This window comes from Gymnodraco acuticeps, unplaced genomic scaffold (genome assembly GCF_902827175.1).
Source record: "Gymnodraco acuticeps unplaced genomic scaffold, fGymAcu1.1, whole genome shotgun sequence".
NCBI classification, from domain to species: Eukaryota; Metazoa; Chordata; class Actinopteri; order Perciformes; family Bathydraconidae; genus Gymnodraco; species Gymnodraco acuticeps.
In genome coordinates, this window is record NW_022990699.1 from 2,799,898 (window position 1) to 2,812,254 (window position 12,357).

Here is a 12,357-nt window from a genome sequence, read left to right on the forward strand (position 1 = left end):
ATAAACAAGCCATCTGAAATCAATTGTAAATATAAAACAAATAGATTTGATTGAAATCAATACTCACATAATCAAACAATGTACAAATAAAGGAATGGAGGGGGGAAATCTGAAACCAAAAAAGTCGCTGTCCAGGGCAATGCAATTATTAAAGTCTAAAAACAGCCATTGCAAGCACAAGTCCTTTCATGCAGATACAAGTAATGCAACCATGTGAGAATAATGATGTAAATTATTTTTATAAAAATATATTTATTGATGTATAGGCTATTATGAGAACATGTGTGTTAAGAGTCAGTATTTTGATTTTATAAGAAATGCCACCTAATTGTGACGTCTGTTGTCAACGCACTATAAAGGACTACATTTCCCACGGCGCCTGTGCTAAAAGCCACAGTGATGGGCTATATCTCTTGAGAGAGAGACGCCGTCGAGGAACAGTTTTTAACCGTACACGTTCACGTACAAATCGTACACCGTTTAAATTATGAAGTTATATAAGCATTATCAACAAATAAATAATGCTTAAGTAGTTTCTTATTTTATTTGAGTTTTGCCTATTTATTTTGAATATTTTAAAGGCCTATTTTATCTGTTGCATGTGCAAAAGTTTGTTATTTTATTTTGAGCAAACACATCGCAACATCATCCCTATCGGAGGCCAAGCAACACTTCAAACTGTGAGTAATTTAAAGGAAAAAAACGAGTTAGAACTGTCTGTTTAAGGCGTATAGTGGCTTGATGGAAAGACAAGGAAGGAAGCCACGACATGTGTATAACAAGCCATCAATAAAAAACGCGCTCGTCTGCTCAATATGAAAACAAATTAATTTTAATATCTTAAAAATAAAAATAGCCAGTCAATCAACTGAGAACGATCTCCAAAGCTATAGGCCTATACTGACTAATATAAGTGCAGATAACGCTATACTTTTGAATAAATGTTATACAATATAACTATAATAGGCTATAATAGAGGGGACATTTGACATGAACTTGAGGTGTTTAAAACTACATAAACTACACTAAAAAAAAACTGACTTTTTGGTGTAGTAAAATATATTTAATTAACGGTCGTACTTTTTACATGGTAATATCAAGATTCACAAAGAACTAGAATTTCTTAAGTAACATTTTAAATGTATACACCTTTTATTCATGTAATACATTTACAGTGTGGGAGGAGGAGTACGTTTTATTATATGTAGGCCTACTCATACTATTTAAATGATTTATAGTCACTGCTCATAAACCTTAAAATACTAAGTAAATGTTAATCTAAAACATATCTAAAACCATAGTAGCTGTTTGAATCCGCGCATGCGTCTTGACAAGACAAGATACCCGCGATTTTGGACGACGGTTCAGTTGGGTTTGCACTTTGAAGGCTGTCGGAGGAGCTACATGGCTGGAAAAACAAGTGTTGGTAAGTTATTGTCTCTCTGTTTAAGACTTATGATAATATATGTGTCTTTGTGCATAATAGCCTGATTCTTGTTTGCTTGAACCATGTTAACGTTTCTGTGCATTAGTTCACAAAGTTGAGTGATTATGTTTTACATAAAGTTACGTGCTGTTAGCTAGCTAACCTTAACTGTAATTTACCAGATAATTAAAAAAAAAACACTCATGCATCTAAAGAAGGTTCCACGTTGTATTTCACGTCTATAAAACTAAGGGCATAACAGTTGGAATAGCATTGTCAAAAGCAGAGGAGAGGGAAAGTAATGTTAGCTGAGTTAGCATTAGCCGCAGTTTTCCAAAATTAGCTTTTGTCATCCTCTTCAGGTTATGGTTACAATGGATTTTTGTAAACATTCAAAAAAATATGTACAGAAACCGGAGAGGTTACAGTGCTTGCATTATGTCAAAGACGCCAATCTATTGTGTTATATATAGCTACTGAAATTAGCATGCTAACTGACTAGCCCTGGCATGTCCTGCTTTGTAGTACCACTTCTTACTCGAGAGGCGATAGTGAGTCACTGTAGCGCCAGTCTGCCCCAACATGAGAGGACGAAGAAGTCGAGTTGGCCAGAGGGCTTGTCCTGTGCGTTTTGAAAGTAGTTTAATGTATTAACGTAATGGCAGACACGAGAAAACGACTAGCACCCTTGGCTCTTCCTCCCCACCGCCGGGAGACGGAGCCAGGCGGCCGGACCAGCAAACTTATGTTGCTGCTGTTACAGGGTTAGACCCAGCGCTACCGCTGTTTTCTCATTTCTGCCATCAATAAATGAACGAAGCGTACACGGACCAAGCAAACCCAAATGAAGCTAATTCACAGTAAACACACACACGGCTTAAAATGTCTTATTATATTGTTGTTGTTTTTTTTTTTTACAGTAAGTGAAAGTATTTTCTCTGCAGTTTGAGACCTGTGAGTGAGTGCATCACTAATTATAATCCAGTGATATAATACATATTATTGTCAAATGAGCCATTCTGCATAATGAGTACTTTTTACTTTAAGTTTATTTTGATACTAATACTTTTGAATTTTTACTTAAGTAAGGTTGTGAATGCATGACTTTTACTTCGTAAAAAATACTCTGTTATAAATATACACTGTGGTATTGCTACTTTGACTTTAGTAAAATATACACATACTGTTTCCACCATTTTTTTTTTTTTTTCTTCGATTAAGAAGGTTTTCGTCTAATTAAGTGGAAATGTTATATTCACGAAGTTCATCGTCTTATTTACATATCTGTCTATCAACAGGAAGCAGAGCAGTACAGCAGTGAGCCAGTGGAGTCTAATAGGAGTTTAATGTAATTTTTCCAAGTGGGGAAACTAGCGACAGTTTGGAGATGGAGAGGGAGGAGCTTCTCAACGAGGTGAAGAAGAAAAACAACCACAAGGTGATTCAAGAAAAAATGACCAAAACGTTCTCTTATCGAAGGCTCGAGGTTGTGACTGGTAGTCCTGCTGCTGGTGACTTCAAAGAGAGATGGCCTGCTTTGTTTTGTGAAGCTGAGGTAGGTGAATCTATACATGCTCCATTGTACAGGAACAAATGAAAAAAAGATAGATACACATGAACATAAATGAACTTGAAACACTATTCTCTCAAAGTTAAAATTCTATAAATAGCTATATATTCATTCCACCATTAATATCTGCACGATTTATAACACCCTATACAGAATTGACCCTGCCTTCATTTTGTATCAGACTTATTGGCCCAGTTCCTCATGTTGTGCTTGTGATTACTTTGTCACTTCAGATAAAGGCGGAATTCGGGCGAATAACTACAATTTCGCTGGAGCAGAGCTTCATGTACAAACTCGACCACTACACACCAAAACGTATTGCCCTGATGAAGGCCAAGGGAGGAGTCCTCGGGACCAAGCTGAGGCCGTTCCTGGAAAAACTGAGTCAGGTATGCTTGTTCAAAATTGTGCATGATCACATTTTTTTTAAGGAAGACAGACAGACAGACCTCACACACACATCACCCAATGCCCAATGCTTACACATATACAGCACACATCCTCACACTCGGTTGTTTAAATGCCCCTGCATGAGCCATCTTTCCATGGCTCTTGCTCAGTTTGCTCAAATCACTCCTCCTCGCACATGTATGCTCTTGTTTTCTTCCTTGAAAGCTTATTGTGTATGAATATTAGTTCAGTATTGACACAATATTAATCTCTTCACAGAACCAAAGCATTGACATGAGGCGTGACTCTGTCATCCGCAGCCTCATACTCTACCTTGGCGAAAAACAACAGGACCTTTTTGAAGATTGCCTGGTAAAGCATGATTTTTTTATTTTAATGTTAAAACAGGAGGTCTTTAGAGGGAGATAGCAGCTCAACAGTTTATGTCATATAGAAGTGGTTTACATCATCTGAAAGCCGGGTCAAATTGTTCTAGTCACAAATCTATTATAAACATAGTTTATTAATTTAAATTAATTCAATTGTAATGTTTTCAGTGTATTACGGCTCAGAAAATTGGTCCAAGTATTTGAGAGATGCTATCCTGCTCTATTACGTCCCATAACTTGTTGCAGCAATGTTTGTGTTGATACCATTTAATACACAGATTTGCTGCTAAATGTAAGCATATTAACCACTCGAAAATTGCCAAATATGGTCAAAAATTCCTTCAAAGTATCACATTAGGACAACAAGACATAGAATAATTATGCTGTGATTTGGAATAAAAAAATCTGAATTATTTTAAAATGTCTGCAAGAATTGCATTTTTCCGCGATTGGATGGTGAACACTTCTGTTCTGGAAACTGCTCAGAAACCCCCTTTTTGTAAATAAACCTAGGAACGCCATACATCCTCTGAAAGCCCTCCGTCTCTAGTTTATGGCTGTGACCATCCTAGAACCCACAACAGCTCATTTTATACTGTGAAGTCAATGTTCAAAAAATGGTTTCACTCCAATGGAATGGCTCCTATGGCGCCTAACATCATCACACATGAATATAATTGGGCTCATTGGATCCACATATCCAATTCATGCAATTCCAAGACCCCAGCATGCAAACATATTCAAATACAACACGTTTTTTGTCCCAAACTGCATGTGATCAGCATGAAGTGTCCGTGTGTGTAAAGAGGAGACTCGTGGGTATCCAGAGAACACCTTTTCATTCAGATATCTTGAGCTTAAAGGTCGGGATGAGCCCTTTGAATATGGTCATGTCATTTTCCCCTCACCAAAATGTTGCCTATCTTTGCAACGTTATTTAGCCTCTTTGCTGACCAGCTGACATGGTTGGACAAGGCACCAATGGATTCCTCAGATCCTAGTTTTCATATGATATCATCTTTACTAGTGCTGCACGATTAATCGAAAAAAGATCGTGATCTCGATTCAGACACCTATGCGATCTCATTTCTAAATGACGGCGATCCTATGACGTCATGCTGATTTTTTAATTAATTTTTTTAAATTATTTTGCTTCTGAATAATACCAACTTGCAATGTCAATCATACTTAAACGATGTAAAGCAAATATACTCTATACATTTAACATTAAAGTACCATGATCGCATGCAAATGGTAGTGTTCTGTCTGTCTCTCCTCCTCTCATGCAGTGTTAACGCTGCAGCCACTAGGGTTGCCAGTTTTTGCGGAAGGAATAAGCAACCAGGTCTATGAAAACAAGCGCAAAAGAACATGACTTTAAACCTATATATGTCGGGTCGGCTATTTTAAAATAACCTATCTACAAGCTCACAACCGCAACAACCATTATTACTTACTACCAAGCAACTTTACAGAAAGATAAGCCCAATGTGGCTTATAATAAGTATACCTGGCAACACTCACTGACTGCAGCACGTGAGGGCAGGAGCCGGCAGTATGTTTACAGAAGCGTTAGCATTAGCACTGATTAGCAAAGAGTGACGAGGGCGACTAGTAGTACAAGAACGACATAAATGAGTGACGAGGAGGTCGAGGACAATGACAACAACACCGATGAAAAAAAAAGGGGGGAACATTGTAACTTGCCAGCGTTCCTCCCTGAAACCTCAGAATGTCGACATGTTGGTGTTCTTAGCCAAGAATCTTAAAGTGCAGTAGATGGACTGTGCTAGTAGCTAGGCAGCTAGGCTTTATTTACATTTATTCTGAAGCTGTAACTTTATGTTCTGTTCCGTTTTTATATTCAGTACTGACTGCAGTATTTAAGTTAATCCTTTTGATTCAGTGACATTACTACTCAGTGGAGTCTAGCACTTTGTTTAAGTTTATGTTTTTTTCAGTACAAGAACCTTTAAGTGCAGTAGTTGAACTGGGTGCTAGCCGGCTAGGCTTTTTTTAATATTATTATTCTAAAGCTGTGACTGTTTTGTTTTTATATTCAGCACTGTGGTGAGGTATTTAGAGTAACTTAAGTGCATTCCTCCCTGTAACAAACAGGTTGATGTTGTTGTACAGTAGTTGGGTGTCCACTGTGGACAGGTGCTACTGCAAAGTTTACATTTTGTTATTATAAAGCTGCAACAATTCTATTTTTTATGTTCAGCACTCAGCCAGCAGCAATATCTTTATTTTAGTTACTGTATGTATTGTGTTTTGAGAGACTTGAGTTTAAGTCAAGCACTTTGTTTAAAGCCACAGTAGTTGGCTGTCAAATTCATTTTAGTTACTCTATGTTTTTGCTACAAGAAACTGAGACTTGGATTTAAGTCAAGCACTTTGATGTTGATGGTGTCTGTTTAAAGCCACAATAGTTGGCTCCAGGTGCCACATTTTGAATGTAGTAATGTTTGTTCAGTATTCAGCAACTACAGACTAAAGACAAAGTTATGTTTTTGTTACAAGAGAGACACATGTTGTCTGTTTAAATTCATTGTACTCACGTGGCGTCTAAAAGTAAGAGTGCAATAAATATTTTCATTGAAACGATGAGAATCGTGTGAGAATCGTGATCTCAATTCTTATGGAGGAAAATCGTGATTCACATTTGAGCAAGAATCGTGCAGCACTAATCTTTACTCGAGCTTCAGAACTGAGCCCTCTAGAGCCTCTGAAAGACAGTACAATTGGCCGGCCCGGATTAGGGCCCTAGGGTCTCAGAGTTAATGATGGTCTTTAGCACATGTGTTCATTCTGCCCTGATCATGAAGTCACTTTGAATGATTCAAGCATTCTATGTTTCTCACTTCATGTTTCTTGTAAATTGTATGCAGGAGGACAGCCGCAGTGATGCAACTGAACACGTCCTGAAGATCCTGGTTGTCCATGGTGCCAATGGAGAGGATCCAGTGGATGCAGCCCTCCTGCTTGAAGGCAGAGAGATGATGCCAGGATGCGGCAGTACTGCCGAGGCATGCACGCTGCTTATGGGGCTGATTTATGCCTTAAACCTGGCATACCCCTCAACACTGCGCTACACTTTTGAGGTGTTCCAGAAACTTTTTCTCAGACTGGATTGGATTAAGCGGACCCTAAAAGTACAAGCTTTGAAGGTGAACCTGCTGTCTTAAAGACATGGCAAAAAACAATCTTGGATCGTACATCCCAACTGACTTCTTCATATGTACCTTCCACTGTCCATGTTGCAATTGCTCAGTTTCAGGGAGCTGTATCAATCTCTGTCCCCCCCCTCTGCCATTTTTTTCTTTCTCCGTATAAACGTTTCTCCCTCTTTCTCTTTCTCTCTCACATGGATTACAGTTGTTGCCGTCTTTTCATATTCTGTTTTTTCCCCATCCTTAGGTAAAGAAACGTTTGTATTGAATGTTTAAAAAGCACCACTCCAAATCTATGATGGAGTAGATTTGTCTTGTGGCAGTGATATTTTTATTTTATAGATTTTTTGATAAGTTAATGTTATTATAATGTTAATGTTGCATCCAGTTATTATAATGTTAATGTTGCATCCAGTTATTATAATGTTAATGTTGCATCCAGTTATTATAATGTTAATGTTGTCGGTTAATAGCGATTGAATTGTTGACAACATAAAGTTGAATTGTATTGTATTTTAGTTGCGTGATTTGTGCTCAATGTATATTAAATGCATAGATTATTACATTTATTAGGTAACATTTTTCAAGTAATGAGTAACAATTACATAATTAAAGTGAGTAATATAACTTGAAACAAATGAGTAATTCAACATTTTAAAGAGAAAAAATATAATAAAATCTACTTATTTACTTCATAACAGTAACTATTACAGATATATAATATTTACTTAATAATTTGATAACAGTGATGTTCCTGTCCATGAAGAAAATAATTAGACTTTACTTAATTAGTTCAAATAAATATAACGTGTATAACTTACATTATTAAGTAAGATTTACTTAATATTTTCACAAATGTTACATTTGGTGATAAGTACATCTTATTACAGCAGTAAAATATACTTTAAAAAAGTAAGCGCAAATACTTGCTAAGATTTAATCAAGTAAATCCTACAAGTCGTTTCTTTCAGTGTAGGTTTTTCTACCGAAAGCTATAACATTATGTGCTATTAGCAAGGTCTGTATAAATGAAAAAAAGTGATTAAGCACTCGAAGCTTCAAGGGAGTTTTCTGTTCACTTAAACACACAAGGAATTGAAGACAAAATACGGTGCATGTGGAATAATATGACAGCCTATCCAACCTGGTCAGTATTCAGGCGGTGGGATGCTGTCCATGGTTCTGAAAACAGCGAAATGGTGTGCTTCAGTTCCCAAATATTGCAACTAAGCACAGAAAGAGATACAAGAGCACAGATGATATGCTTACTTATTTAACTAACCTCTAGAGGAGAGTCTGGTTCATCCAGGATGCTCTTTTCACTCTGTATCCGCTGCATCGTCCCTGTAGAACTGGGGTCCATTATCAGCACGTTCTGACTACCTGCTCCGCCGAACTTACAGTCACTCTTTCTGGAGTCAGTCGTCCTGCACACCTCGTAGTTGTACACGTGTTGGAGAGTCCCTGTCCCCAAAGTGTCTGAGTAACGTGGAGGATAATAAGGAATCACAGGGAGATTGGAGTGACACATGATGCGAGACTGTCTCCACCTGTAGATCTTCACTGATATAATAACCACTAAACACGTGATGAAGAGGAAGGACACTACAGCCAGAGCCAGCACTAAGTAAAAAGTCAGGTTGTCATTGTACTCCTTGTCCTGTGTAAAGTCAGTGAACTCAGACAGCACTTCCGGGAAGCTGTCAGCCACCACCACGTTAACAATGACTGTAGCTGAACGAGAGGGCTGCCCGTTGTCCTCCACTATAACAGTCAGTCTTTGTTTCACAGCATCTTTATCAGTCACCTGGCGGATAGTCCTTATTTCTCCATTCTGTAAGCCCACTTCAAACAGCGCCCTGTCTGTGGCTTTCTGCAGTTTATAGGAGAGCCAGGCATTCTGTCCAGAGTCCACATCAACAGCCACCACTTTAGTGACCAGATAGCCCACATCTGCTGAACGAGGCACCATCTCAGCCACCAGAGAGCCACCAGTCTGGACTGGGTACAGGACCTGAGGAGGGTTGTCGTTCTGGTCCTGGATCAGTATTTTAACTGTGGCCACTGAACTCAGAGGAGGGGATCCAGCATCGCGAGCAGTTACGTTAAATTCAAACCACTTGATCTGCTCATAATCAAAAGACCTCACTGCATGAATGACACCATTTTCTGAATTGACTGACACTAAGGAAGTCACAGCTGCCCCATTAATCTCTTTCTCCTCCAGAAAGTAAGAAACTTGAGAGTTTTGACCCCAGTCTGAATCACTAGCACTCAGAGTGAACACAGAAAACCCCGGAGAGTTATTCTCTGGTATATTCTTAATATATTCTGATTGGCCAAATCTGGGTGGGCTGTCATTCACATCAGAAACTTTTACATTTATGTTTTTACTGCTGGTCAGAGGCGGGGAGCCTTGGTCAGAGACCGTGATGGTGATATTGTACTCAGGAATACTTTCTCTGTCTAAGTAATCTTCAGTTACTATAGTGTAATATCCTGTTAATGAGGACTCCATTTTGAAAGGTATGTCAGAGTTGATGGAGCATTTTACAACACCGTTACCATCAGAGTCTTCATCATCAACATTCATAACAGCTATAGTTGTACCTGGAGGAGAATCCTCAGATATAGAGTTAGAAAATGACATCAGCTGAATTGTAGGGATGTTGTCATTCTCGTCAATTATTTGAATAACAACTTTGCACGTATCTGAATGTCCCCCGTGATCACTAGCCTTAACGTTTAATTGAAAGCTCTTGGATTTTTCAAAATCCAGATTACCTGCAACTTTAATTTCTCCAGTTTTGACGTTTACTTCAAAAATATTTTTCACCTCTCTGGCAACATTAGCTATGGAATAAGATACTTCACCATTGACTCCTTTATCTGCATCAATTGCACTCACAGAGGTAACCACTGTTCCTGTAGGAGAGTTTTCCTTGACTTCTGCTTTATAAACAGGCTGGCTGCACACTGGCGCATTATCGTTAGCATCCAGCACAGTGATGTGAATGCGCACTGTCCCTGATCTGTGCGGCTCCCCTCCATCTGAAGCAACCAGCACGAGATCGTGAGTCTCCTCTTTCTCCCGGTCTAACGGGGTTTGTAAAACCATTTCGATGAATTTTCCTCCATCAGGCTGGATCTGCACTTCCAATTTGAAATTATCTGAAGGTTTTAGCACGTATTTTTGAATGTCATTAATTCCAACATCAGGGTCGTCTGCACTCTCTAGTGAGAAGCGAGTCCCCGATGTAACACTTTCAACGATATTTAAATGTATTTCCCCCTTTGGAAACGACGGACTGTTATCATTTATGTCTATCACCTCCACTGTTACACGGTAAAGCTGGATCGGGTTTTCTAAAATGAGCTCGAAACTGAAGCTACAGGGCGTCGTCTTTCCACACAGCTCTTCTCGGTCGATCCGCTCTTTAATAACAAGGCTGCCTTTATCTCGGTTTAAATCAACGTACTGTCGGCTTCCTTTTGTAATAATACGAGCTTTACCTGATATGAGCCTCGTCACATCCAAACCTAAATCTCTAGCGATGTTTCCAACAAAAGAGCCTTCTGCCTGCTCCTCCGGTACGGAGTACCGAGCCTGTCCAGCTACTGAGCTCAGCTCGAAAAGACAAAGAGTCACAAACAGTGCTTGCCATCGGCCTCTGCGCGCGGGTATCCACAAACACGCCATCATAAATCCAGAGGTAAAGACGCCGAAATCCCTTTCAATGCAAAACTGATATGAATAAATCCATGAATTGAATAGTAACTCTGTTTTCAGCAGAAGAAGTCCACGACAACAATGCTGCTCTTTAAATCCTCACAGGACACACTGTCTTCTCTCTAAGCAGCAAAACACTGAATGGAGATAAAGGGGTGGACCACTGCACTGCTTATTTGGACAGTAAGTCAGTGACGTGTCAACAGCGGCGCTCAGAGCCCGTCCACGGTAATGTTTGTGGTGGTTTAAATATTATGAACAGTTTTAATATTATAATACAAGCTTTTGGATGCATATCGATGTATAATGGGATGGCTTCTGACTTTAGACCTCAATAACACAAACATATTAATAACAACAACACAACAAATGATAATTCCAACAACCTAACTGGTAAGGGCAATTTATTTTTGGAAATGCTGAGAGACGTTCCCAATGTTGCTGTTATTATTATTATTTGTATTATTATTATTATTATTGTTGTTGTTGTTGTTGTTGTTGTTATTATTATTATTATTGTTATTATAATAGGCAATTGATTCGAATAAAAGGTGACATTTAAGGAAGTTGAAGGTCTTCGGAACAGAAAGCTTTTTCACTAAAAGAGGAGCTGTCCATCATATGGTGATGAAACTGACCGCTTGCACTTGTTCTCAGAAATAAACTGTAACCAAATACTATTCATCCGAAGAAACAATATTCAAGAAGTAAATACTTTGCAAATTGCACCTCACCTCTAGAGGAGAGTCAGGTTCATCCAGGATGCTCTTTTCACTCTGCATCCGCTGCATCGTCCCTGTAGAACTGGGGTCCATTATCAGCACGTTCTGACTACCGGCTCCGCCGGACTTACAGTCACTCTTTCTGGAGTCAGTCGTCCTGCACACCTCGTAGTTGTACACGTGTTGGAGAGTCCCTGTCCCCAAAGTGTCTGAGTAACGTGGAGGATAATAAGGAATCACAGGGAGATTGGAGTGAAACATGATGCGAGACTGTCTCCACCTGTAGATCTTCACTGATATAATAACCACTAAACACGTGATGAAGAGGAAGGACACTACAGCCAGAGCCAGCACTAAGTAAAAAGTCAGGTTGTCATTGTACTCCTTGTCCTGTGTAAAGTCAGTGAACTCAGACAGCACTTCCGGGAAGCTGTCAGCCACCACCACGTTAACAATGACTGTAGCTGAACGAGAGGGCTGCCCGTTGTCCTCCACTATAACAGACAGTCTTTGTTTCACAGCATCTTTATCAGTCACCTGGCGGATAGTCCTTATTTCTCCATTCTGTAAGCCCACTTCAAACAGCGCCCTGTCTGTGGCTTTCTGCAGTTTATAGGAGAGCCAGGCATTCTGTCCAGAGTCCACATCAACAGCCACCACTTTAGTGACCAGATAGCCCACATCTGCTGAACGAGGCACCATCTCAGCCACCAGAGAGCCACCAGTCTGGACTGGGTACAGCACCTGAGGAGGGTTGTCGTTCTGGTCCTGGATCAGTATTTTCACAGTCACATTGCTACTCAGTGGAGGAGAGCCTCCATCCTGAGCTTTGACCCGGAAGTGGAAGTCTTTGATCTGCTCGTAGTCAAAAGAGCGCACTGCATTGATGACTCCACCATCAGCACTAATGGACACATATGAGGAGACTGGCACTCCGTTAACAGAGGAGTCCTCCAG

The 12,357-nt window shown here is 39.5% G+C and overlaps 3 protein-coding genes across 13 annotated transcripts in view; 1 reads left to right on the forward strand and 2 right to left on the reverse strand.

The window, feature by feature from the left end:
- LOC117555816 (protocadherin gamma-C5-like) overlaps nt 1-12,357 on the reverse strand; it is a 248,914-nt gene that overhangs the window by 114,573 nt on the left and 121,984 nt on the right. The window lies entirely within an intron of this gene.
- LOC117555849 lies at nt 1,363-7,429 on the forward strand. 5 transcript variants are annotated; one of them, XM_034230866.1, is made up of 6 exons: nt 1,363-1,426; nt 2,347-2,380; nt 2,725-2,981; nt 3,230-3,385; nt 3,666-3,758; nt 6,667-7,429. In XM_034230866.1, exons 3-6 carry the CDS (start codon nt 2,814-2,816, stop codon nt 6,961-6,963), a joined length of 714 nt encoding a protein of 237 aa, XP_034086757.1. In that variant the 5' UTR covers nt 1,363-1,426; nt 2,347-2,380; nt 2,725-2,813; the 3' UTR covers nt 6,964-7,429. The 5 variants fall into 5 exon arrangements, with proteins under 5 accessions (XP_034086757.1, XP_034086755.1, XP_034086759.1 ...); XM_034230865.1 differs by lacking the exon at nt 1,363-1,426 and adding an exon at nt 2,026-2,190; XM_034230864.1 differs by lacking the exon at nt 2,347-2,380 and having other exon boundaries at nt 1,373-1,426.
- On the reverse strand, nt 8,222-10,828 carry LOC117555839 (protocadherin beta-16-like). The gene has a single exon (XM_034230855.1). The coding sequence runs from the start codon at nt 10,649-10,651 to the stop codon at nt 8,222-8,224; it is 2,430 nt and encodes an 809-aa protein (XP_034086746.1). The 5' UTR covers nt 10,652-10,828.